Source organism: Bufo bufo, chromosome 3 (assembly GCF_905171765.1).
Source record: "Bufo bufo chromosome 3, aBufBuf1.1, whole genome shotgun sequence".
Classification (NCBI taxonomy): Eukaryota; Metazoa; Chordata; class Amphibia; order Anura; family Bufonidae; genus Bufo; species Bufo bufo.
This window is the reverse complement of record NC_053391.1, coordinates 685384569-685410028: the sequence shown is the minus strand read 5'-3', so window position 1 is coordinate 685410028 and position 25460 is coordinate 685384569. Positions and strand designations below refer to the sequence as shown.

At 45.8% G+C, this 25460-nt stretch overlaps 1 protein-coding gene across 1 annotated transcript in view; it reads right to left on the bottom strand.

Annotated features, from left to right (window-relative positions):
- Nucleotides 1-4237: 4237 nt before the first annotated feature.
- Nucleotides 4238-25460, bottom strand: part of LOC120996528 (P2Y purinoceptor 2-like) — a 43384-nt gene continuing 22161 nt past the window's right edge. The window contains exon 2 of the mRNA XM_040426487.1: nucleotides 4238-6695. Coding sequence (XP_040282421.1) covers nucleotides 5623-6672 — 1050 coding nt within the window. The 5' untranslated portion in view covers nucleotides 6673-6695 and the 3' untranslated portion in view covers nucleotides 4238-5622. The remainder of the gene's footprint in view (nucleotides 6696-25460) is intronic.

Genomic DNA, 25460 nt, shown 5'->3' with positions numbered 1-25460 from the left:
ATTAGTCTGAAATTGATGACATCCTAAGGACAGGTCTTCAATATTGAAGTCCTAGGTCTAGGAAGACCCCTTTAAGGGTCCATTCACACGTCCGTACAATGGGTCCGGATCTGTTCCGAATAAATCCCGACCCATTCATTCTCTTTGGGGCCAGAAGAGATGCGGACAGCGCACAGTCTTCCCGTCCGCGGTCCGATCTTTCGGTCCGCGGCTCCCGAAAAAAATAGAACATGTTCTATTCTTGTCTGCAATTGCGGACAAGAATAGGCAGTTCTATGGGGGTGCCGGCCGGGTGTATTGCGGATCCGCAATACACTACGGACGTGTGAATGGACCCTAAGAATGCGCGGCTAGGACTTTGCAACATTGTGTCACCAAACTGACAAATAGTTTTTTCCCATAATGCATTGCGTTATAGGCCCACCTGCTGGAGCTGCTGACTTTAGGAGGGATCAGCCAATAATCCAATGTGTGTCCTTCTGACAGTCCCCCAACCATGGAAGTAATGATCAGACATGTTTGATTTGTAACATGCCCAATCCTTTGTTCACATGGGAGATAGAAACATAGAAACATAGAATGTGTCGGCAGATAAGAACCATTTGGCCCATCTAGTCTGCCCAATATACTGAATACTATGGATAGCCCCTGGCCCTATCTTATATGAAGGATAGCCTTATGCCTATCCCATACATGCTTAAACCCCTTCACTGTATTTGCAGCTACCACTTCTGCAGGAAGGCTATTCCATGCATCCACTACTCTCTCAGTAAAGTAATACTTCCTGATATTACTTTTAAACCTTTGCCCCTCTAATTTAAAACTGTGTCCTCTTGTGGTAGTTTTTCTTCTTTTAAATATGCTCTCCTCCTTTACCGAGTTCATTCCCTTTATGTATTTAGCAGTTTCTCTCATATCCCCTCTGTCTCTTCTTTCTTCCAAGCTATACATGTTAAGGTCCTTTAACCTTTCCTGGTAAGTTTTATCCTGCAATCCATGTACTAGTTTAGTAGCTCTTCTCTGAACTCTCTCTAGAGTATCTATATACTTCTGGAGATATGGCCTCCAGTACTGCGCACAATACTCCAAGTGAGGTCTCACCAGTGTTCTGTACAGCGGCATAAGCACTTCACTCTTTCTAGATAAGAGGCTGTCAGAGCGTGAAAGCCGCTCGTCTCTCTACCCATTGGAGTAAAGATGCTCGTATATCCTGCCTGTTCTCATGTGGTTTCCTCTGCTCCTCCAGTTTCGTCATCTCAGACTTTGGGATTAGCTCAATTAAAAGGAATGTCCAATCATAAAAACATAGCTGCTTTCTACCCAAGACAGCGCCACGCCTGTGCACAGGTTATGTACGGTATTGCAGCTCAGTGCAGTTCACTTCACTAGCGCTGAGTTGCAATACCAAACACATTGTGGAGCTGAAACGGGATGAAAGCTGTCCCCTTTCTAGTCCTGGACAACTAGTCTGAGACTACATATGTATATGAACCTTGAGATTCTAGCGTGTCATAATTAAATGAAAGGAAGAAATCAGGATCTTAGTCATCGTATTGACTTAGCCATTACCGGCAACCAATGGCATCATAAAGACTTAAGGAGAATCGAGAGAACTCTCGTCATCAATCACTGCAGTATACACAGAACTTCTGAAGAACTAGTCTCAGTCCTGTATTACCGGTTGTTCGGCATCTTATTCTAAAGTCTCCACTTACGCAATGGTTGCACTTTGAAGAAGGGTACTTGACCTTCTATCTTTACTTTTGGGGCCAAACTATGTCTATCCATCAAAATACAAAGAGGACCATACAGTACATAGAGCAGAGAAACCTTCCTAAGGTGACCTCATGGGGTGGCCTGATGAAGAACATTTCACTCTTGGAATGGTTCTACATCACACATTTGCAAATGTTGAGTTGCTGTGGAGAACAGAAGTCTTACTAAGGCTCATACCAATCATGGAAAATTAGATTTGGGCAAATTGACCTGGCAAAGATCTCCTATGGCCACACCGGACAAGTCAGAAGGCTTTATTAATGAGGACCATGAACTGGGAGCATTAGAAATAAGGGGTCCTATCCCAACCACATCCCATTGAACTTGGCTTGGAGATGTTCAATCAACATATATTTTTGGAATCTTTGAAGATGGGCACAGTGTGGGGCATGGAGCTCAGAACAGGACATTTTTGTTGCAGTGAATAGGGGAAGAGGTGGTCCATAGCAAAAAAAAAAATTTGGAGAATGGGAGCATGGCAAATACGTTTTGGCCCAACTGACCTGGTTAACCTCTCCTAGGGCCATATCAGAAAAGGCAGAAGTTTTATTGATGAGGTCCAGAGACTGGGAGCTCCACCAAGCACTGGAGTGAAGGGGTTTCATTCAAGCACTGCTCCTTTTTTACTTTTATCTTTTCGGTCTCTACATCTCCGAAGAGTCCATATCCTATAAATGTGTTGTTCGAGATCTTTGGCGATGTGAGGTTCTCAAAGCAAAAAACAACTGGGCATGGAATCAGGGAGTCTTCATTCTAGTAGACAGGGAGCTCCATAGCAATGATCTAAAAGTTGTTGGTGTCCCACTAAGACTCATACCTCTCATGGAAGATATTTGGGCCTACTGGACTAGTTAACCTCTCCTAATGCTACATGACAACTGCAGGAATGGTCGTAGGGTATGTGTATCTATGCAAAACAGTAAGCATATAGGATAAAGCTTGAGTTTCGATTTAGTACTGAAGCTTTCATCAACAAGGTCCATCGAATAGGACCTCTACTAAGCACTAAAATGTAGAGGCCATATCCAAACAGAGTCCATGCTCTATCAATATTTAGCTCCAGAAATCTTTGGAGATGAGCACAGAGGAGGGCATCAAGCTCAAAACAGGGCACCTTAATTCTAGAGATCGAGGGAGAGGTGGCCTGAAAGAAAACATTAAAACAGGGAAGAATGGAAAACCTTTTAAGGCTCATACCTCTCATAGAGAAGGAGATTTGGGCCAAATGACCCGGTAAACCACTTCTAGAGACCCACTGGACAGCCTAGGAGGTTTCATTGGACTGGGACTGGACACTATCTATCTGAGAAATCTTTGGAGATGGGTACTCAGTGCCACAAAGCTCGGAGGTGGGCACCTTCATTTTATTGATTGAGAGAGAGATGGCCTTATAGCAAAGATCAAAAAGTGGAGAATATAAACCACTCTATGGCTCAAATCTCTCATGGAGAAGGGGGGTTTTGGCCAAATGACCTTATTGTTTTAACATAAATTCGAAGATTCGAGAATAGAATAAGCTTACACATACTAAGTGAATAAATATATTCACAAAATGTAACTAAAAAAATAGTAGTAAAGGTAAATAACAATCACCTGGTCTGCAACACAATAGGGGAGATCCCGTTGCCACGCTACTAATCTAGCTAATGGCCAAAGCCTCATGGTTATACAAGAGAGAGAAAATCCTACCTGGATGATGTTCTCTTTAGAGCTCAGTTCTTTGTCTTTGTGCACAAAAGTTTATACATTTCAGCCCCTACTCCCAAGATGTTCAGTAAGTAGTATGCATGTCCTAGAAGTTCAAAACTCTGGAATGTGGCCTGGAGGTCAACTATCCCTAACTCACTACATTACAAGGAATCTAAAAGATAATATAATACCTAAAGGGTTAAACCAATCAGTACTTAATTAAAAAAAAAACTTTTCTAACACATCTGGTAAACCTCTCCTACATGATAGGAGTTTTCACTGGACTGGGAGATCCACCATAAATATTGGAATAAAGCGGCTTCTTAACTGTTCCCTTTTGAATTTTATCTCAGAGTGCTTCCCGTCTCAGAAGAGTCGATGCTCAAATTACCTTTGGCTCAAAAGTTTTTCTACATACAATCAATTCTCAGCTCAAAGAGTCAGAGGTCCGTAACTCAGGACTGGGCACCTTTATTCTAGTAATTAGAGGTCGTAGACTTTATATAACAAAGATCACAAAAGAGGCTCATTATGGTGTTTTTTCCACCGAGGACAGAATGGTCTGGTGTCTCTTTCCCCCTCCACCACCTTTTTTTGAACCTTAGGCCAATTCTTACCACCCCCAATTTTTTTTTACAAGGTAAGTTCCTCGGGGGTGGAGAGTCTTGCACAAATTTTCTCCACCCAAAGAGGACGGGACTAACCAGGGCTGGGCCCCCTCTCTACATGGGCCCCATGGAAAGTTATTCAGACAAACACATTGTAACACAGGTTCAGAAGAGAACCAGTTTATTCTTGATACAACAGGAAACAAAAAGTATCAGCCGAGGGCATTGTTAGGTAAATATCAGTATTTGTTAGACATACCTTTTTATATAGTGCTCTGCAACCTGTGACATGCTGAGAGTTCTAGTTTCACCACAGTTTACAGATCGTACATCCCTTTAACAAGACACATATACATGAATAGTTACAGGATCGCCACAGGTCAGGATCTCAGAATAAGGCCTTGTTCACACTGTGCTCAGTGATGTATGTTCGGCACCTACCCTGACAAAAGAGAGTATTTTTGGCATCCACCAGTAAGTATCTTCTCTTTGCCCAACTGCCACTATTTTCTTTACAGCCTGATACTGGAAAAAAATGTACACCACATGGCGACATATAAAACTGTAGGTACATATATCTATACAGTATATACATATATATATGGCTTAGAGCATCCATATTACACCCTGATAGGATCGTAAAACTGGCAGCTGTGACTGGCACGCTTATGGGGGCACAATAGCTGGCTCTGTTACTGTGCACTTTTACTGGCACTGTTATTGGGACACTGTAACTGGCACTACTGCAGGTTTACTGGGATTGGTAAAGATATGAAGTATGTGAGTTGGGATTTTTTTTTATAAAGTCTCTTTTTGTGTCAAAATAGGTCCTTTTCTCAAGACAAACCTAAACAACGTCATAGTTAAGCTCATTTAGCTCAACCAGTCAACCCGTTGAAAACTCAAAGACTCATCTTCAGCAACCTCAGTCACTCAAAGACTGAGCCTATAAACCTATAAAGTTTAAGGTCCTTTCCTCAAGAGAACCAGGAACCTACATAGAAACTACAACTCGGAAACACTGATGTCTACCAATGGTTGGTTCTGGTTTAGATGGTAACTTATTTTTAAGGCTCCTTAGGGGATTAGACATTGTCTTACATTCTAGTCTCCTATAGGTAGCATTCTTTCTGGAGGATAGCTTTATGGTATCCCTCAGCACTAATCACTCATATCGACCAACATTTTCACAAGTGTGGGTCAAGTTCAACCACTACCATCAAGTTCTACTGCTAATGACCTTGAAGACACAAGTCTTTCAAGTTCAACGTCTAAAAAATGTTCTACTGTTAATGACCATGAAGTCACATGTCCAAGTTTAGCTTCTCCAAATATACAAAGTTACCTCAAGGGGAGTTAAGATAATCATGGCAGACCTTGCACTCAATCAAACAGGGAATGTTCTACCCAATCATTGACATCTCAGATTTTCTAATGGGAGAAGGAACGTCCATAAAATGCTGATAAAAGTAAGCCAAGGTCACCTCCTTGAATTTTCAACTTATAAGGTCTTCACCCGTTAGTCTTTGGACTCACAACTTTGTGGCATTCACATCCTAGTGATTACTGTAGGACATGGGCTAGGGTTTGAGGTACTGTCACCAACATTTTCATTCGTAACGGAACTCCAATTATTTTCTTTCACATAACTTGTAAATTTGTTTTTGACTTTTGTCATTCCAGACCTTAGAGTAATATTCCTTCGAACGTTTTGACCAGCTAGAAAGTATAAGATTGGGTCGAAGCAACTGTTGGCACTGGCTAGTGGCCTTGTGACTTTGTAGGCAATGTTGATAGCATTTAAAGTAAAACAGTCAAGGTCCAGCTTTCGAAAGTAATAATAAAGAGTCCGGTTCACATGAAAAGGTAAAAAACAAATGATAAAGACAAATAATACAATTATGATCATTTTTATCGACTTCTTCCTGGAATTGGAGGTCTGTGAAGAGGCTGCTGATGGCCTCAGAAGAGCTCGGGTCATCAATACATAGCACACGATGATGATGACAAAAGGGACACAGAAGAGCAAGGCTAAATTCACCGAGCTGTATACCACAAATGTATCAAACAAATCTGCACTTGAAGTGTCGTGGCAAATTGTGTTTTCCCCATTAGTGCTGGTGGTCACAAAGTATAATACAGGAGACTGGAAAGCGGCTACTACCACCCACACTATGACCGATATAATCCGGGCATTTCGAACCTTGAGCCAACCGAGTGACTTCATTGGGTAACAGATGCCAAGAAACCGGTGGATACTGATGCAGAGCAGGAAGAAGATGCTACAGTACAAGTTGGTGTAAAACAAAAATTTGACAATCTTACACAATGCCACTCCAAACGGCCAGTTGTCACCTTGAGAGTAATAATATACCAGGAGCGGTAGTGAGATGATGTACAACATGTCTGAGATGGCCAAGTTGAACATGTAGGTGGTGGATGCATTCCAAGGTCTGATCCGGAAAAGAAAAATGTAAAGAGCCGAAACGTTTAGAATAAGGCCGACACAGAACACAATCCCATAAGACACTGGTAGTAGAATATATTTGAAATCCTCATCGAATTTACACTTGTACGTAGAATTATCTGTATTACTCATGGTTCACTCAAGTGGTTGCTCTTCTGGAATAGAAAAAAAATAATATTTTTTAAGGATGTCTTGTAACAGAACACATGTATAGTTCTCAAATAAGCAATGCCACAGTGCCACACTGTACCCAGATAAATAGTGCATATACTTGTAGGACAATGTCACACTGTGCCCAGATAAATAATGCATACAGTTCTCAGATGCTGTCACACTGTGCCTCGATAAATAGTGCATACCATTCTCAGATGGTGCCACACTGTGCCCGGATTAAAAATGCATACACTTCTAAAACAATGTCACACTGTGCCCAGATAAAACGTGCATACAGTTCTCAGATGGTGTCAATAGTGCATACAGTTCTCAGATGGCATCACACTGTGCCTAGATAAATGGTGCATACACTTCTCAGATGGTACCACACTGTGCCCAGATAAATAGTGCATACAGTTCTCAGATGGTGCCACACTGTGCCCAGATAAATAATGCATACAGTTCTCAGATGGCATCACACTGTGCCCAGATATATAGTGTATACAGTTCTCAGATGGTGCCATACTGTGCCCAGATAAATAATGCCTACACTTCTAAGACAATGTCATACTGTGCCCAGATAAATAGTGCATATAGTTCTCAGACAGTGCCACATTGTGCCCTGATCAATAACACTTATAGTTCAGAGATAGTCACACTGCATCTGGATGCATAGTGCATAGAGTTTTCAGATGGTGCCACACTGTGCCCAGATAAATGCTGTATACATTTCTCAGACAGTGCCATACTGTGCCCAGATAAATAGTGCATACAGTTCTCAGATAGTGCCATACTGTGTTCAGGTAAATAGTGCATACAGTTCTCAGACAGTGCCATACTGTGCCCAGATGCATAATGCACACAAAACTTAGATAATGTCATCTTGCAGCATTGGAGTCTCTGGGTTCGTGTCTGGCCAGGGCAACAATACATATTGCCTCCTTGTACCTCAGCTTCTTCCAAAAACATCTTAATTGGCGTCTTATTATTTTTCCTTGTGTGATAAGACAAGGTGAGTAATATATTCTGCCCACCATCTTCAACACATTTCAGGCTAAGAAACATGTAACTTGCATCCACCAAGATGAACCCAACAAAAATGACCTATAAATTGTCCAGACGGTCAGCACTCCCATAGCGATCAATAGGTCACTGGGACAAACACTGCACCAAAAGTTACAAAAAAGTAACGCGATTTTACTGATATTTACTAGCAGCCCAACAAAAAGGTAAAACTGGCTCCTGGAGGGGCCAAACTGTGGTCCTTAGTGCAATGAAATTCAATGAATCCAGTATCTGATAATCCGAAAATCTGGCACTTGTTCCTGCATTAACCCCTTTCCCCCAGGATCCATTCTTGACCTTGCATGTACGGATCAAACAACTATATATATATATATATATATATATATATATTTTTTTTTTTTTTTTTTTTTTTTTTTTTCATGACAAATTGGACTTTTTTTTTTTTTTTATGTAAACCATTGGCACTATAAACAATTTTCATTTTTCGTTTTTTCCTCCCTGTATTTTAAAAGCCATAACTCCAATAAGCTCCTGAGCTCCCTCTAGTGGTGGCTGTATAAATCACATACAGTAAGCTCCTGCACTCCCTCTAGTGGTGGCTGTATAAATCACATGTAGTAAGCTCCTGCGAACCCTCTAGTGGTGGCTGTATAAATCAAACACACTAAGCTCCTGAGCGCCCTCTAGTGGTGGCTGTATAAATCACATGCAGTAAGCTCCTGAGCTCACTCTAGTGGTGGCTGTATAAATCACATGCAGTAAGCTCCTGAGCTCACTCTAGTGGTGGCTGTATAAATCACATGCAGTGAGCCCCTGAGCTTTCATAGTGGTGACTGTATAAATCACATGCATTAAGCCCCGGAGCTCCCTCTAGTGGTGCCTATATAAATCACATGCATTAAGCTCAGGAGCCCCCTCTAGTGGTGGCTGTATACATCACATGCAGTAAGCTCCTAAGCTCACTCTAGTGGTGGCTGTATAAATCACATGCAGTGAGCTCCTGAGCTCTCATAGTGGTGGCTGTATAAATCACATGTAGTAAACCCCTGCGCTCCCTCTAGTGGTGGCTGTATAAATCACATGCAGTAAACTCCTGAGCTCCCTCTCCTGATGGCTGTATACATAACATAAATTAAGCTCCTGAGCTCCCTCTAGTGGTGACTGTATAAATCACATGCAGTAAACTCCTGAGCTCCCTCTAGTGGTGACTGTATAAATCACATGCAGTAAACTCCTGAGCTCCCTCTCCTGATGGCTGTATACATCACATAAATTAAGCTCCTGAGCTCCTTCTAGTGGTGACTGTATAAATCACATGCAGTGAGCTCCTGAGCTCTCATAGTGGTGGCTGTATAAATCACATGTAGTAAGCCCCTGCGCTCCCTCTAGTGGTGGCTGTATAAATCACATACATTAAGCTCATGAGCCCCCTCTAGTGGTGGCTGTATACATCACATAAATTAAGCTCCTGAGCTCCTTCTAGTGGTGACTGTATAAATCACATGCAGTAAACTCCTGAGCTCCCTCTAGTGGTGACTGTATAAATCACATGCAGTAAACTCCTGAGCTCCCTCTCCTGGTGGCTGTATACATCACATAAATTAAGCTCCTGAGCTCCCTCTAGTGGTGGCTGTATACATCACATAAATTAAGCTCCTGAGCTCCCTCTAGTGGTGACTGTATAAATCACATGCAGTAAACTCCTGAGCTCCCTCTAATGGTGACTGTATAAATCACATGCGGTAAACTCCTGAGCTCCCTCTAGTGGTGGCTGTATACATCACATAAATTAAGCTCCTGAGCTCCCTCTAGTGGTGACTGTATAAATCACATGCAGTAAACTCCTGAGCTCCCTCTAGTGGTGACTGTATAAATCACATGTGGTAAACTCCTGAGCTCCCTCTAGTGGTGACTGTGTAAATCACATGCAGTAAACTCCTGAGCTCTCTATAGGGGTGGCTGTATACATCACATAAATTAAGCTCCTGAGCTCTTTCTAATGGTGACTGTAGTAATGACTGCTTAGGACTGTATTACACCAACAGACAATGATTGGTCAGATGGTCATTTACACACACAGATCTTTTGTTATACACACCAACTATTGGTTTGTTTGGATATAGATTGGTCAGATAATCTGTTGGTGTAATATCGCCTAAAGTTAAATAAAAAAAAAAAAAGCTTTTCACAGAAAACAGAGCTATTATTGCAGGAAATATTTTCCCACCGATATCTCTGCTCAGTTCCTAATGACTCTATGACCTCCTTATCAGATTTCACCATCCATGTAGATAACAGATGAACCTGGTGACTGAACGCGCCCTGTGCTGTCACAAGCATAGAACCAATCCTAGTAATCTAACTGAGACCTTCATTAATAGCGCTCCTCAAAACTGTATGAACTACAGATTGAGTTAAAGGGAAAAACTGGACACCGCTCTCTATATATGGATACATAGTTTACAGTATTATTCTAACCATACAAGAAAATAGTAAAGGAAAAACAGAGGGTACTGTCCCTTTAACTCTTAAAGGGCATGTCTTCTTTTCTTTAACTTGCCATTTTTAGTTTAAATGTCCATAATTAGAGGGAAAATGAAGCAAAGCCAGCCCTTCAATGAATAGACATCCTCCAGATGGATTGTATTTTACTAGATGTGACATTCAGTACCTGCTCCACATATGTGAACTGTTTTATTGTCCTCAAGCCCCCAAAACAGAGGCAAACCCAGGAAACGTCAGCTATAAATAGAGTCCTGAGGTGTCTCCAGGGTCAAGACTTCCTCTCAGTTTGTATCTGATAATTGCTCCTGTTTCCTGTTTTTAGTCTGAAGATCAGTTATTATAAATTGTTACTACCTGCCGCCTGTCTGGAAATGACCGATATCATGTGTGTGTAGGGGGCGCTTTACTGACATTTCATCAACTGCTGCTTACTTATAAGAAAGAATGTGAGAGTGGGCGGTGCAAATTCCCTGTATAAGCCCCACCCTCATATCTGGCCACACCCCCATGCTTTTGATTTTCCCATGAGTGTTAGTTGCCCCACAGTAAGTTCACATAAGTCACAGCCATGGTGCCTCACATTAACCTCCATAGCATCCTTATAACACCACAGTGCCCCCCAAATAGTGACATCCACAGTGCCCCCAAAATAGTGACATCCACAGTGCCCCCATAACAGTGACATCAACAGTGCCCCCATAACAGTGACATCCACAGTGCCCCCATAACAGTGACATCTAAGTTCCCCCAATAACAGTGACATTCACAGTGCCCCCCATATGAGTGACATCCACAGTGCCCCCCATATGAGTGACATCCGAAGTGCCCCATAACAGTGACATCCACAGTGCCCCCAAAACAGTGACATCCACAGAGCCCCCATAACAGTGACATCCACGACACTCCCATAACAGTGACATCCACAGTGCCCCCATAACAGTGACATCCACAGTGCACCCATAACAGTGACATCCAAAGTGCCCCTACAAGAGTGACATCCACAGAGCCCCCATAACAGTGACATCTACAGTGCCCCCCATATGAGTGACGTTTACAGTGCCCACATAACAATGACATCCATAGTGCCCCCAAAACAGTGACATCCACAGTGCCCCATACCAGTGACATCCACAGTGTCCCATAACAGTGACATCCACAGTGCCCCCATAACAGTGACATCCACAGTGCCCCCACAAGAGTGAAATCCATAGTGACCCCCATAACAGTGACATCCACAACGCTCCCATAACAGTGACATTCACAGTTCCTCATAACAGTGACATCCACATTGCTCCCATAACAGTGACATCCACAGTGCCCCCATAACAGTGACATCCACAGTGCCCCCATAACAGTGACGTCCACAGTGCCCCATAACAGTGACGTCCACAGTGCCCCCTATAACAGTGACGTCCACAGTGCCCCCATAACAGTGACGTCCACAGTGCCCCCCATAACAGTGACGTCCACAGTGCCCCCATAACAGTGACGTCCACAGTGCCCCCATAACAATGACATCCACAGTGCCCCATAACAGTGACATCCACATTGCCCCCATAACAGTGATATCCACAGTGCCCCCATAACAGTGACACCGACAGTGCCCCCCATAGGAGTGACATCCACAGTGCCCCCAAAACAGTGACATCCACATTGCTCCCATAACAGTGACATCCACAGTGCCCATATAACAGTGACATCCACAGTGCCCCCATAACAGTGACATCCACAGTGCCCCATATAACAGTGACATCCACAGTGACCCCATAACAGTGACATCCACCGTGCCCCCATAAAAGTGACATCCACAGTGCCCCCATAAGAGTGACATCCACAGTGCCCCCATAACAGTGAAATCCACAGTGCCCCCACAACAGTGACATCCACAGTGTCCCCATAACAGTGACATCCGCATTGCTCCCATAACAGTGACATCTACAGTGCCCCCAATAACAGTGACATCCACAACGCTCCCATAACAGTGACATTCACAGTTCCTCATAACAGTGACATCCACATTGCTCCCATAACAGTGACATCCACAGTGCCCCCATAACAGTGACATCCACAGTGCCCCCATAACAGTGACGTCCACAGTGCCCCATAACAGTGACGTCCACAGTGCCCCCTATAACAGTGACGTCCACAGTGCCCCCATAACAGTGACGTCCACAGTGCCCCCCATAACAGTGACGTCCACAGTGCCCCCATAACAGTGACGTCCACAGTGCCCCCATAACAATGACATCCACAGTGCCCCATAACAGTGACATCCACATTGCCCCCATAACAGTGATATCCACAGTGCCCCCATAACAGTGACACCGACAGTGCCCCCCATAGGAGTGACATCCACAGTGCCCCCAAAACAGTGACATCCACATTGCTCCCATAACAGTGACATCCACAGTGCCCATATAACAGTGACATCCACAGTGCCCCCATAACAGTGACATCCACAGTGCCCCATATAACAGTGACATCCACAGTGACCCCATAACAGTGACATCCACCGTGCCCCCATAAAAGTGACATCCACAGTGCCCCCATAAGAGTGACATCCACAGTGCCCCCATAACAGTGAAATCCACAGTGCCCCCACAACAGTGACATCCACAGTGTCCCCATAACAGTGACATCCGCATTGCTCCCATAACAGTGACATCTACAGTGCCCCCAATAACAGTGACATCCACAGTGCTCCCATAACAGTGACATCTACAGTGCCCCCATACCAGTGACATCCACAGTGCCCCCCATATGAATGACAACCACAGTGCCCCCATAACAGTGACATCCAGAGTGCCCCCATAACAGTGACATCCACAGTGCCCCCACAAGAGTTACATCCACAGTGCCCCATAATAGTGACATCCACAATGCCCCCACAAGAGTGACATCCACAGAGCCCCCATAACAGTGACACCCAAAGAGCCCCCACAACAGTGACATCCACAGTGCCCCTACAAGAGTGACATCCACAGAGCCCCCATAACAGTGACATCCACAGAGCCCCCATAACAGTGAAATCCACAGTGCCCTGTAACAGTGTCATCCACAGTGCCCCCATAACAGTGACATCCACAGAGCCCCCATAACAGTGAAATCCACAGTGCCCTGTAACAGTGTCATCCACAGAGCCCCCATAACAGTGAAATCCACAGTGCCCTGTAACAGTGTCATCCACAGTGCCCCTACAAGAGTGACATCCACAGAGCCCCCATAAGAGTTACACCCAAAGAGCCCCCATAACAGTGACATCCACAGTGCCCCCACAAGAGTGACATCCACAGAGCCCCCATAACAGTGACATCCACGACACTCCCATAACAGTGACATCCACAGTGCCCCCATAACAGTGACATCCACAGAACCCCCATAACAGTGACATCTACAGTGCCCTGTAACAGTGTCATCCACAGTGCCCCTACAAGAGTGACATCCACAGAGCCCCCATAACAGTGACATCCACAGTGCCCCCATAACAGTGACATCTACAGTGCCCCATAACAGTGACATCTGCAGTGCCCACATAACAGTGACATCTACAGTGCCCCCCATAATAGTGACATCTACAGTGCCCCCATACCAGTAACATCTACAGTACCCCCCATATGAGTGACATTCACAGTGCCCCCATAACAGTGACATCCACAGTGCCCCCAAAACAGTGACATCCACAGTGCCCTTATAACAGTGACATCCACAGTGCCCCCATAACAGTGACATCCACAGTGCCCCCAAAACAGTGACATCCACAGTGCCCTTATAACAGTGACATCCACAGTGCCCCCACAAGAGTGACATCCACAGTGCTCTCATAACAGTGACATCCATAGTGACCCCCATAACAGTGACATCCACGGCGCTCCCATAACAGTGACATCCACAGTGCCCCCATAAGAGTGACATCCACAGTGCTCCCATAACAGTGACATCCATAGAGCCCCCATAAGAGTGACATCCACAGTGCCCCCATAACAGTGACATCCACAGTGTCCCCATAACAGTGACTGTAACGGACCGTTTCAGCAGACCAGGGGTTAAAATCCGTTTAGGCGATAAGCCCCTTTCTGAGAGACAGGCACAGCTACTGTAGGACACCAAACTCCCGAACTGGATACAAAATAGCACTCCAAACTGGAACCTCACGAATAGCTGCTAGCAGACGAACAGGGATCAGCTTACACTTCTGGCAATCGGTCTTCTAACAGCATACAGTGAATCCCCCCAATAACGAAACAAGGCTCCGTGTTAAGGGTCAAACAGTGGTCATACATATAACTTACATCAATTTAAACAGTATAACTTTGGGACAAACCTATCCAAAATTCACTTGAATAGGTTCAGGGGTTTAAAAGTTAGTATATGGCCCATAATCCTGGGCAATAGGCCAGCAGCCAGTCCTCTCCAAAACCCAGTGGCGAGGTTGGTTTCGCCACACATCTCCCCTTCCCCCAGGGAAGACTAACCAGATACCTGACCTCACGCCGGTCGGTACCTGAGTTAGTCTGGCAGCCCACCCACAACCAAATACTGGACCTGTTGACTTTAGTAGCCTGTCTCTGTCCAGTGAGTCCACCAAGGTTATGTTGGAAGCTGGTACTCCCGGTCTCTGTATTGCTCCCTGGCTTGGAGTGGAGGTTGCTTTGTGGGCAGGTATCAGCGGTACTCTGCCCTGGTGCCAGCGCTACCACGGAAGAAGCCTCGTTGGAGCCTGGTTGTTGGAGGGGTAGACCGACTGTCTCTACCCCCTGTGCTGTAAGTGCAGAGACCACGGTCCCATCTGCATTGTTGTGGGGGTTACTGTCTCCCCCTGGTGCGTTAAGCTGCCGCTGGGGAGAGGGGGTAACAAGCTCCTCTCCCATACATACTTCTAGCCGCTGGGGAGGGCGACCGACCGTCTCCGCTCCCAATACAGTATCCTGCTGCTGGGGAAAGGAGACTGGGCTCTCTATTCCCTGCTGGACATTCTGCCGCTGGGGGACAGGACCGACTGTCTCTGCCCCCTGTAACTCAGCCTGCCGCTGGGGAGGGAGGACGCTGCTCTCCTCTCCCTGCATTTCACACTGCCTTCCCGGCATATCACTCTGCTGCTGGGGGGCAGGAACAACTACCTCTGCCCCCTGTAACTCAGCCTGCCGCTGGGGAGGGAGGACGCTGCTCTCCTCTCCCTGCACTTCACACTGCCGCTGGGGAGGGAGGACACTGCTCTCCTCTCCCTGCATTTCACACTGCCTTCCTGGCATATCACTCTGCTGCTGGGGGGCAGGAACAACTACCTCTGCCCCCTGTAACTCCGCCTGCCGCTGGGGAATGGAGACGGGGCTCCCAATTCCCTGCTGGACCGGTGGAGCGACCTCGGTCCCATCTCTACCGGCCACCTGGGGTCCTTCCCAGTAACACTCTACAATATCTGCCCAGCTGAATGGGTCTGGATCTGGGTCTGTCACCTTACCGTCCTGCTGAGCCTTCTCAATGGAGTGGAAGAGATCTCGGTAGTCCTGCTCCAGTTCCCACTCCAGGGTTGCTAGGTGAGCCAGGTCTTGCTCTACCTCATGGGGGTCATCCCACTCATGCCTAGCCTCCCTCTCATAGAAAATGTCCTGAAGTCTGGACTGTACAGGGCTCCCGAAGTCAGGCTCTGCAAAGGACTCCCATAACAAGCCAGGACCATAAAACTCCTCTCCCTCTGGCTTGTCATGTTCGGCTGTCCAGGGTATATACTGTGCCATATACCACCAAAGCGCCTGGTAGGCATCCTCCAGCCATAGCTCCTGCCATACCCGGTGCTCTAGTTCCTTCACCCATTCCTCCAGGGGCTGCTCTCCCAGGAAGGGCATCCACAGGGCCACTTGCTTCTGCAACCGCTGCTCTTCACTGGGGAGACTCTCACCCCGCTGGTATTGTAGATTATCCAGGGCCTGGTACCAGATGCCTTTCCTTAATGCATCCCGGCCATCCAGGTCCTCCTCCTCGTATAACACTGCTGGTTCCATCCTGCTGCTGTCAGGGACGCTGTACTGGGACATGCGTTGTCCTTAAATTGTAGAATCCACAGAAATGGTGTCTCCTGTAGCTGTCCTTCTGGCTGTAGGAACGATCCCGCTGCTTGCCACCAATGTAACGGACCGTTTCAGCAGACCAGGGGTTAAAATCCGTTTAGGCGATAAGCCCCTTTCTGAGAGACAGGCACAGCTACTGTAGGACACCAAACTCCCGAACTGGATACAAAATAGCACTCCAAACTGGAACCTCACGAATAGCTGCTAGCAGACGAACAGGGATCAGCTTACACTTCTGGCAATCGGTCTTCTAACAGCATACAGTGAATCCCCCCAATAACGAGACAAGGCTCCGTGTTAAGGGTCAAACAGTGGTCATACATATAACTTACATCAATTTAAACAGTATAACTTTGGGACAAACCTATCCAAAATTCACTTGAATAGGTTCAGGGGTTTAAAAGTTAGTATATGGCCCATAATCCAGGGGCAAGAGGCCAGCAGCCAGTCCTCTCCAAAACCCAGTGGCGAGGTTGGTTTCGCCACAGTGACATCCACAGTGCCCCCATAACAGTGACATCCACGGCGCTCCCATAACAGTGGCATCCACAGTGCCCCCATAACAGTGACATCCACAGTGCCCCCATAAGAGTGACATCCACAGAGCCCCCATAACAGTGACATCCACAGTGCCCCCATAACAATCACATTCACCATATCACATACCAGTGCCCTGCATTTGCGTTAGTTGAAATTGATCAGGACAGATTCTTAGCCTCTGAATGCCCCTATTCACTGACATCAAGCAGTGATCTTGACAATGGTGAGGAACTGGAACACAATGTTTTTGTTTTTGTATAGAACTGTGCATAACTTTTCATTGTCTATATATTTATGTAGGACTGATGGGGGCGACCCCTGCCGCGCAGCCATATAGAGATGTTCCAGAAGGTTTGTCATGGGGCGGAATGCCATGTGCTGGCAGAGGGCTTGCAAAAACCCGCGCCGGATTGTACACGACTCCATGCCGCCACTTTCTGACATTCACATGAAACTTTATAGCCGGATAATCGCCCTGGGGTCACATCTGCTCCTCCGCACACAAATAATTAAGCTGTTTATTTTACCCATATTTACAAAGGAGAAAGACTTGTGTTGACCGTGTGTGATAAAGCGCCTCGTGATCCCGGACGCGCCCCACTTTACGACGCTTATCTCTAGAAAGCTAATATGTGTTTGAGACACCTACACAGCCTCTGATCAGACTCCGGCTCGGTGGTGTCATGGTTCCCCCATAACCAATTACGCATTTAATTTCTTTCGTCCCAATACTTTAAACTGGTAGAAACCATCAGCAAGCTGCTGCTGAGGACAGATGTCGGGAGACAGACTGTCCCTATTCACATCAATGTTCTGGTGAATCCCAACAACTTTCCAAATGTGCATAGTCAAAATTAGGTACCTTTCTATAGCACAATTATGCGCAGCCCCATTAACCCCTTAATACCCCCCCCCCCCACCCCATATGAATACACAGCACAAACATATATATATCGATTAGATTATCCGCATGGTTTTGTTTCTAGAGCCAGGACATAAAGAAAGAATCCAACAACATCATGAAGCCTGCTTGCTGATGGTTTCCATGTCCGAAACTGATCAAAATCTCTAGGGTTGTTGTCTAGATTACACGGATTTCATTAGGATTCCCAGTTATGTTGATGTACGCTGGACTCAGAGTCGGACTGATCTTAAGGATTTAACTAGACTATGGTGACAGTCAGCAATGCCTCTACTTGTACTGGAGGGAGAGGCCGGCAGTGAGGTGGTGGACCTATGTGACAAACACAAGAAAACGGCGGTGTAAACCCCATAAATTATTAATCATGTGACACTGATACCGGCCTCGTAAAGTGAGATCACAATCTAGCGAGACTGTCCTTGATCCCAGCTACAGACCTGACTGCAGTTATGCAAGTTATTCGGCTGTTAAATGCCATGAGGAGCCGGTGCCAGTCACCCAGTAGCGGGTCCGGGACCAGGGCATCCATGGACAACCCCTTTAAAGTGCAACTACCACCTTTAATGTTTTCAAAAATTAAAATCAGGTGCTGATATATATTCACATTCCTAATCTGTTTTTATTTTCTGATTGTAGTTTTTTTAAAACTTTTTAAAAAATAATTTTTTTTTTGTGTATGCGCTTGATGTTGGGGGGGGGTACACTTTCTTGCCTGAACAGCGAAACCGCATTTAGAGATTTGCTTTACAGCATCCACTTGGCCCAAAAGAATCTGCAGTCTGAAGAGAACTCATTGACTTCTAATGGGAGAGTGTTGTGGGCATGCTCTGTGACCTCTGCATAGGTCATCATGCAGGGAGGGGAAATAGATAAGATGTAACCTCGCCTATTGTAAATGGTGGATCCTGTGTTATGTTACCTGTCATTGGAATTCTGCCTGTGATGATAATGAGAAGACTGCTAAGAAGTGATTTTTAACAGAACAGGAAGTCTCGACAAATTATTAGGTTTAGTGGCCATTGTGAAAATTGCAGAATTTCATGATTTAAATTTTTAAAATACACTGCTCAAAAAAATAAAGGGAACACTTAAACAACACAATGTAACTCCAAGTCAATCACACTTCTGTGAAATCAAACTGTCCACTTAGGAAGCAACACTGATTGACAATCAATTTCACATGCTGTTGGGCAAATGGGATAGACAACAGGTGGAAATTATAGGCAATTAGCAAGACACCCCCAATAAAGGAGTGGTTCTGCAGGTGGTGACCCCAGACCACTTCTCAGTTCCTATGCTTCCTGGCTGATGTTTTGGTCACTTTTGAATGCTGGCGGTGCTTTCACTCTAGTGGTAGCATGAGACGGAGTCTACAACCCACACAAGTGGCTCAGGTAGTGCAGCTTATCCAGGATGGCACATCAATGCGAGCTGTGGCAAGAAGGTTTGCTGTGTCTGTCAGCGTAGTGTCCAGAGCATGGAGGCGCTACCAGGAGACAGGCCAGTACATCAGGAGACGTGGAGGAGGCCGTAGGAGGGCAACAACCCACCAGCAGGACCGCTACCTCCGCATTTGTGCAAGGAGGAACAGGAGGAGCACTGCCAGAGCCCTGCAAAATGACCTCCAGCAGGCCACAAATGTGCATGTGTCTGCTCAAACGGTCAGAAACAGACTCCATGAGGGTGATATGAGGGCCTGACGTCCACAGGTGGGGGTTGTGCTTACAGCCCAACACCGTGCAGGACGTTTGGCATTTGCCAGAGAACACCAAGATTGGCAAATTCGCCACTGGCGCCCTGTGCTCTTCACAGATGAAAGCAGGTTCACACTGAGCACATGTGACAGACGTGACAGAGTCTGGAGACGCCGTGGAGAACGTTCTGCTGCCTGCAACATCCTCCAGCATGACCGGTTTGGCATTAGGTCAGTAATGGTGTGGGGTGGCATTTCTTTGGAGGGCCGCACAGCCCTCCATGTGCTCGCCAGAGGTAGCCTGACTGCCATTAGGTACCGAGATGAGATCCTCAGACCCCTTGTGAGACCATATGCAGGTGCGGTTGGCCCTGGGTTCCTCCTAATGCAAGACAATGCTAGACCTCATGTGGCTAGAGTGTGTCAGCAGTTCCTGCAAGACGAAGGAATTGATGCTATGGACTGGCCCGCCCGTTCCCCAGACCTGAATCCAATTGAGCACATCTGGGACATCATGTCTCGCTCTATCCACCAACGTCACGTTGCACCACAGACTGTCCAGGAGTTGGCAGATGCTTTAGTCCAGGTCTGGGAGGAGATCCCTCAGGAGACCGTCCGCCACCTCATCAGGAGCATGCACAGGCGTTGTAGGGAGGTCATACAGGCATGTGGAGGCCACACACACTACTGAGCCTCATTTTGACTTGGTTTAAGGACATTACATCAAAGTTGGATCAGCCTGTAGTGTGTTTTTCCACTTTAATTTTGAGTGTGACTCCAAATCCAGACCTCCATGGGTTGAAAAATTTGATTTCTATTTTAAAATTTTTGTGTGATTTTGTTGTCAGCACATTCAACTATGTAAAGAACAAAGTATTTCAGAAGAATATTTAATTAACTCAGATCTAGGATGTGTTATTTTTGTGTTCCCTTTATTTTTTTGAGCAGTGAATAATAAGGACATTTTTAAAAAAAAATCTAAAAAGGAATATGTTTAACCTAATAGAACAGTACTATCCTTGTCCATAATGTGGACAATAATAGGACATGTTCAATTTTTTTGCGGAATGGAAATACGAATATACGGAAATGGAATGCACACGGAGTAACTTCTGTTTTTTTTTTTTGTGGACACATTGAAGTGAATGGTTCCACAAAAAAAAAACGGAAAGGACACGAAAAGAAAATACGTTCGTGTGCATGAGCCCTAACTCATCAACGCTCTACTCCAAAAAACCTTTAAGCCCAACCCTATATAAAAAAAAAACAGCAGCAAATATAAATAAATAACCCTGACCCACACAAACCCCAAACAAGAAAAAAATAAATAAAAAAACAAAATATGTAAGAAAATCCTGACCCAGGACAACAAAAAACATCAATGTACAACAACAATCCAACAAAAAAACAACACAAACTCTGATCCTTACCCACTCAACCCAATAAAAAGTAAAAACACACACAAAAAATAACCCAGAACGAAGCCAACTTCAAAATCTGTTCCTCATCCCATCAACCCAATAAAAGCAAAAGCATAGAAAGGTAATCCTTACCCTACAATAAAAAAAAGTCAAGAATACAAAATCCATACCCTATCAGCACCAACCTAATAAAACAGTATAAAAGCAAAAAAAATCTTAAGGCACCCAATGCAAAACAAAAAGCAAATAAAATGCTAAATCCAATTTGAGGAAAGATACGAACGTGGTTAAGAGAAGTAATGACATCAGCACCAACCAAAAGACAAGACCAAAAAATGTGTTTTCAAGATGAGTGATGCGATTCATCGTGAGAGCTAAAAATTTCAAAGACATCTTGAAAAGACCATGGAGGAAATTTCCCAATCAGTAGGGTTACGTACAGGTCATAATTCGTGTCTGCTGAAGTTCTGACTGTACCGGCACAAGGCTGTCCTTATAAGGGTCGGGAATTCTGTGAGACACCACACGTTCCCACAGGACACAGCGATGGAAGTGACTTCAGAGGCCACTTGGGTGCAGGAAACATGACTGGGTGGGTTTTTTGGACAAGGCAGACACTTTAGGAGCCAGCTTGACTTTTTTGGTCACCAGCCAAGAATTGCCATATAAGCTGACCGTAAAATAACCCCAAATGTTTTGGTGACCAGGTCTGAATTGTTCATGTCCTAGTACTGCCCAGATGTGGAACTAAGGTATTCTAGGATATAGATGCCACATGGGAAGCGAAAAGGGCCTATCAGGAGGCCAAAGTGATGGTCAAATCCAAAAAGATGGTGTAGTCTTCAGCGGGACTTTCCTTCTCCACTAGCTCCACCTCTTTGGTGTGATCTGCTTGTACGTTATTATAGGCTGTATGACGGCCACTTGACTTATGACCTGAGTGACCATCATTTAGACCATGTAGAGTTTAAAGGAATGTTGTACGTCAGACCGCCTCTCCGGCCTTCACAGACTTGTTTTTGCTCCTCCCAGTGAGCAATTAAGGGATTATCCCATGAAAGTCCCATACAAAGGACCACTTGACCCCCAGTGATCCTGGTCCCCAAGTCACCTCTCTGAACGGAGCACTAGTGTACACAGTTGGTCCACCGCTCTATTCACTTCTATGGGACTGATGGAGCACCGTCTAGGCGCAGGATGCAGAGGGAGCTGTCCTTCCAGGACTTTGATGCGTCAAGAGAAGAGACCAGTATTATACATAGTACATACTACATTGGGGGGCCCCGGGGGTCCTAAGTTACACTCAGCAAATGTGTTTACATTGCTTCCATTGACAGTGTTTAGTGAGCTCCACCTAGTGGCGGGTGTAGGCAGCCAAACTTCTTTATTAAAAAGGACCCGTCAGCACTGTCAACCTTATTAGACCTGCCTTATCACCTGGTAGGGTTGATCCTGGTGATTACAATGACACCTGTATTGTGCTGGCCCACCCTTCAGTGCACAGAAGCCCTCACTGGCATAAAAATATATATATATATATTTTTTTTTTAGGGAATGCTTGATCATCTTGATCAGCAGGATTAACCCACTCTTGCTCTTAAATTACCTTGCTGTTGTTGATGGGCACTGACATCACTTTGTGGGGCAGCGTGCTGGGAGGGCACTGTTTTTGAGGGCACTCACTGGCACTGTTATTGGAGGCACTTGATATGTTACTAGGGGGTGTGGTCTGTTTTTAAGGAGCAGGGTGTATTGGGAAAAAACAACAACAGGGCACAAAGGGGTGACCTGAGTACAGAGGGCTTGGTCGGACTTGGCCTCCGCCAGTTTACGTGGCGCTGTCTTATTGACACTCGCCGTCCGGGTTCTTCCTACAAGTCGTTCTCCTGTTTACACTGCTGACAAGTGATCCATCACCAGCACGGAAAACTGTACAAAAGACGCAGCAGATTGGGCGGCCATTAGTAATCAACGTCGCAGGAGAGGATTAGGCGTGCGGTTTTATCACGCTGCTGAGGGCACATGACTCGCGATAAGAGCGGCCGCCACCGAGAACACAAGGATTGTCCATGATGAAAAAAAAGAATTGATCATAAAGAATCTTATACGATGACAGATCTTCATACAGACGTCAAGGACTTGCGAAAAGTCCTAATTTGAAGGAACCACCCAGATGGTGTGGCGAAAAAGTACTCACACTCCAAACAACGCTCTGTGAGCAGAGGCTACTTTCACACTAGCGTTAATATGTTCCGGCATTGAGATCCGTCATACGGTCTCAATACTGGGGAAAAAAAACGCTTCCGTTTTGTCCGCATTCATTGTCAATGGGGAGAAAACGCAACTGAACAGAACGGAGCGCTCCGAAATGTATTCCGTTCCGTTCTTATACCGGAGAGCAGCACCATGCTGCGGTTTGCTTTCCGTCCTGGGATGCGGAGCAAGACGTCATGATCCACAATGCAAGTCAATGGGGTTGGATCCGTTTTCTTTGACACAATGTGACACAATATAAAACGGATCCGTCTTGGCAATGTTAAAGATAATACAACCGGATCCGTTCATAACGGGTGCAGACGGTTGTATTATCAGTAACGGAAGCGTTTTTGCTGAACCCTGCCGGATCCAGTAAAAACGCCAGTGTGAAAGTAGCCTGAACCCATCAGCAGCAGCTTCACAGATCTCTCTGCAGGTTTGCTACAATGTATCAGTCTGGAGGCTGTTAGCTCACAGAGCATTGTCTGGACTGGATACAATTGTATCCACTTCTCAGCTGAGAGCAGGACGAGCTGTGGACAGGTTTAAAGCCTCTGAAAGGAAGCAAGAGTACACTGACAGCAAGCAGAGATCCTGAAAAAAAATAGATATTATACAAGTGTCAACATTAGAGAGGCTTTCAAAGACTAGAAAATTGATGGCCTGTCCTTAGGATAAATGTCTGATCTGGAAAGGATGGGCTCGATGCACCGCTGAGCTACATTATGAAGGGGGAGCGGTGTTTAGTGCTTGCTGTGCCTCCTTCCACTTTAGGGTACTTTCACACTAGCGTTAACGTTTTCCGGTATTGAGTTCCGTCATAGGGGCTCAATATCGGAAAAAAAAACCGCATCAGAATGCATTCTGAATGGAAAGCAATCCGTTCAGTATGCATCAGGATGTCTTCCGTTCCGTCCCTCTTACGGTATTTGTCCGGAGAAAATACCGCAGAATACCACAGAACACTTGCCGGAATGCCGGCATTAATTTCCATAAAAATGTATTAGTGCCGGATCCGGCATTAAAATCTCCGCATTGACGGATCCGGTCTTCCGGTCTGCGCATGTGCAGACCTTAAAATATGTGAAAAAAATAAAAAGCAGATCCGTTTTTCTGGATGACACCGGAGAGACGGATCCGGTATTTCAAAGCATTTGTCAGACGGATCCAGATCCGTAAACAAATGATATCCGTTTGCATGATCTCCGGCAACGGAACTGCCTGCCGGAATCCAACAACGCAAGTGTGAAAGGGGCCTTACCAAGTGTTCGTACTTGGTACTATAGATCAGTCCCATCAATTCAAATAGGACTAAGCTGCAGTAGGTGCTGATTAGACAGCATGAATATTGCACAGGTGTGCCTTAGACTGCCCACAATAAAAGGCCACTCTGAAATGTGCACAGTTTTGCCTTACTGGGGAAGGGGGGGGGGGGCAGAAAACCAGTCAGTATCTGGTGTGGCCACCATTTGCCTCATGCAGTGTAACACATCTCCGTGGCATAGAGTTGATCAGGTTGTTGATTGTGGCCTGTGGGATGTTGGCCGACTCCTCTTCTTCTGTGCGAAGTTGCAGAATATTGTCAGGAACTGGAACGCGCTGTCGTATACGCCGATCCAGAGCATCCCAAACATGCTCCATGGGTGACATGTCCGGTGAGTATGCTGGCCATGCAAGAACTGGGATGTTTTCAGCTTCCAGGGATTGCGTCCAGATCCTTGCAATCTGGGGCTGTGCATTATCCTGCTGCAACATGAGGTGATGGTCGTGGATGACACATGGGCCTCAGGATCTCGTCACAGTGTCTCTGTGCATTCAAAATGCCATCAATAAAATGCACCTGTGTTCGTTGTCCATAACATACGCCTGCCCATACCATAACCCCACCGCCACCATGGGCCACTCCATCCACAACGTTGGCGTCAGCAAACCGCTCACCCACACGACGCCACACACGCCGTCTGCCATCTGCACTGAACAGTGAAAACCGGGACTCATCCGTAATCAGAACGCCTCTGCAACGTGCCAGACGCCATTGAATGTGAGCATTTGCCCACTACGACGAACTGCAGTCAGGTCCAGACCCCGATGAGGACGACGATCATGCAGATGAGCTTCCCTGAGACGGTGTCTGACAGTTTTCTTTGGTTATGGAAACCGATTGTTGCTGCAGCTGTCCGGGTGGCTGGTCTCAGACGATCGTGGAGGTGAACATGCTGGATGTGGAGGTCCTGGGCTGGTGTGGTTACACGTGGTCTGCGGTTGTGAGGCCGGTTGGATGTACTGCCAAATTCTCTGAAACGCCTTTGGAGACGGTTTATGGTAGAGAAATGAACATT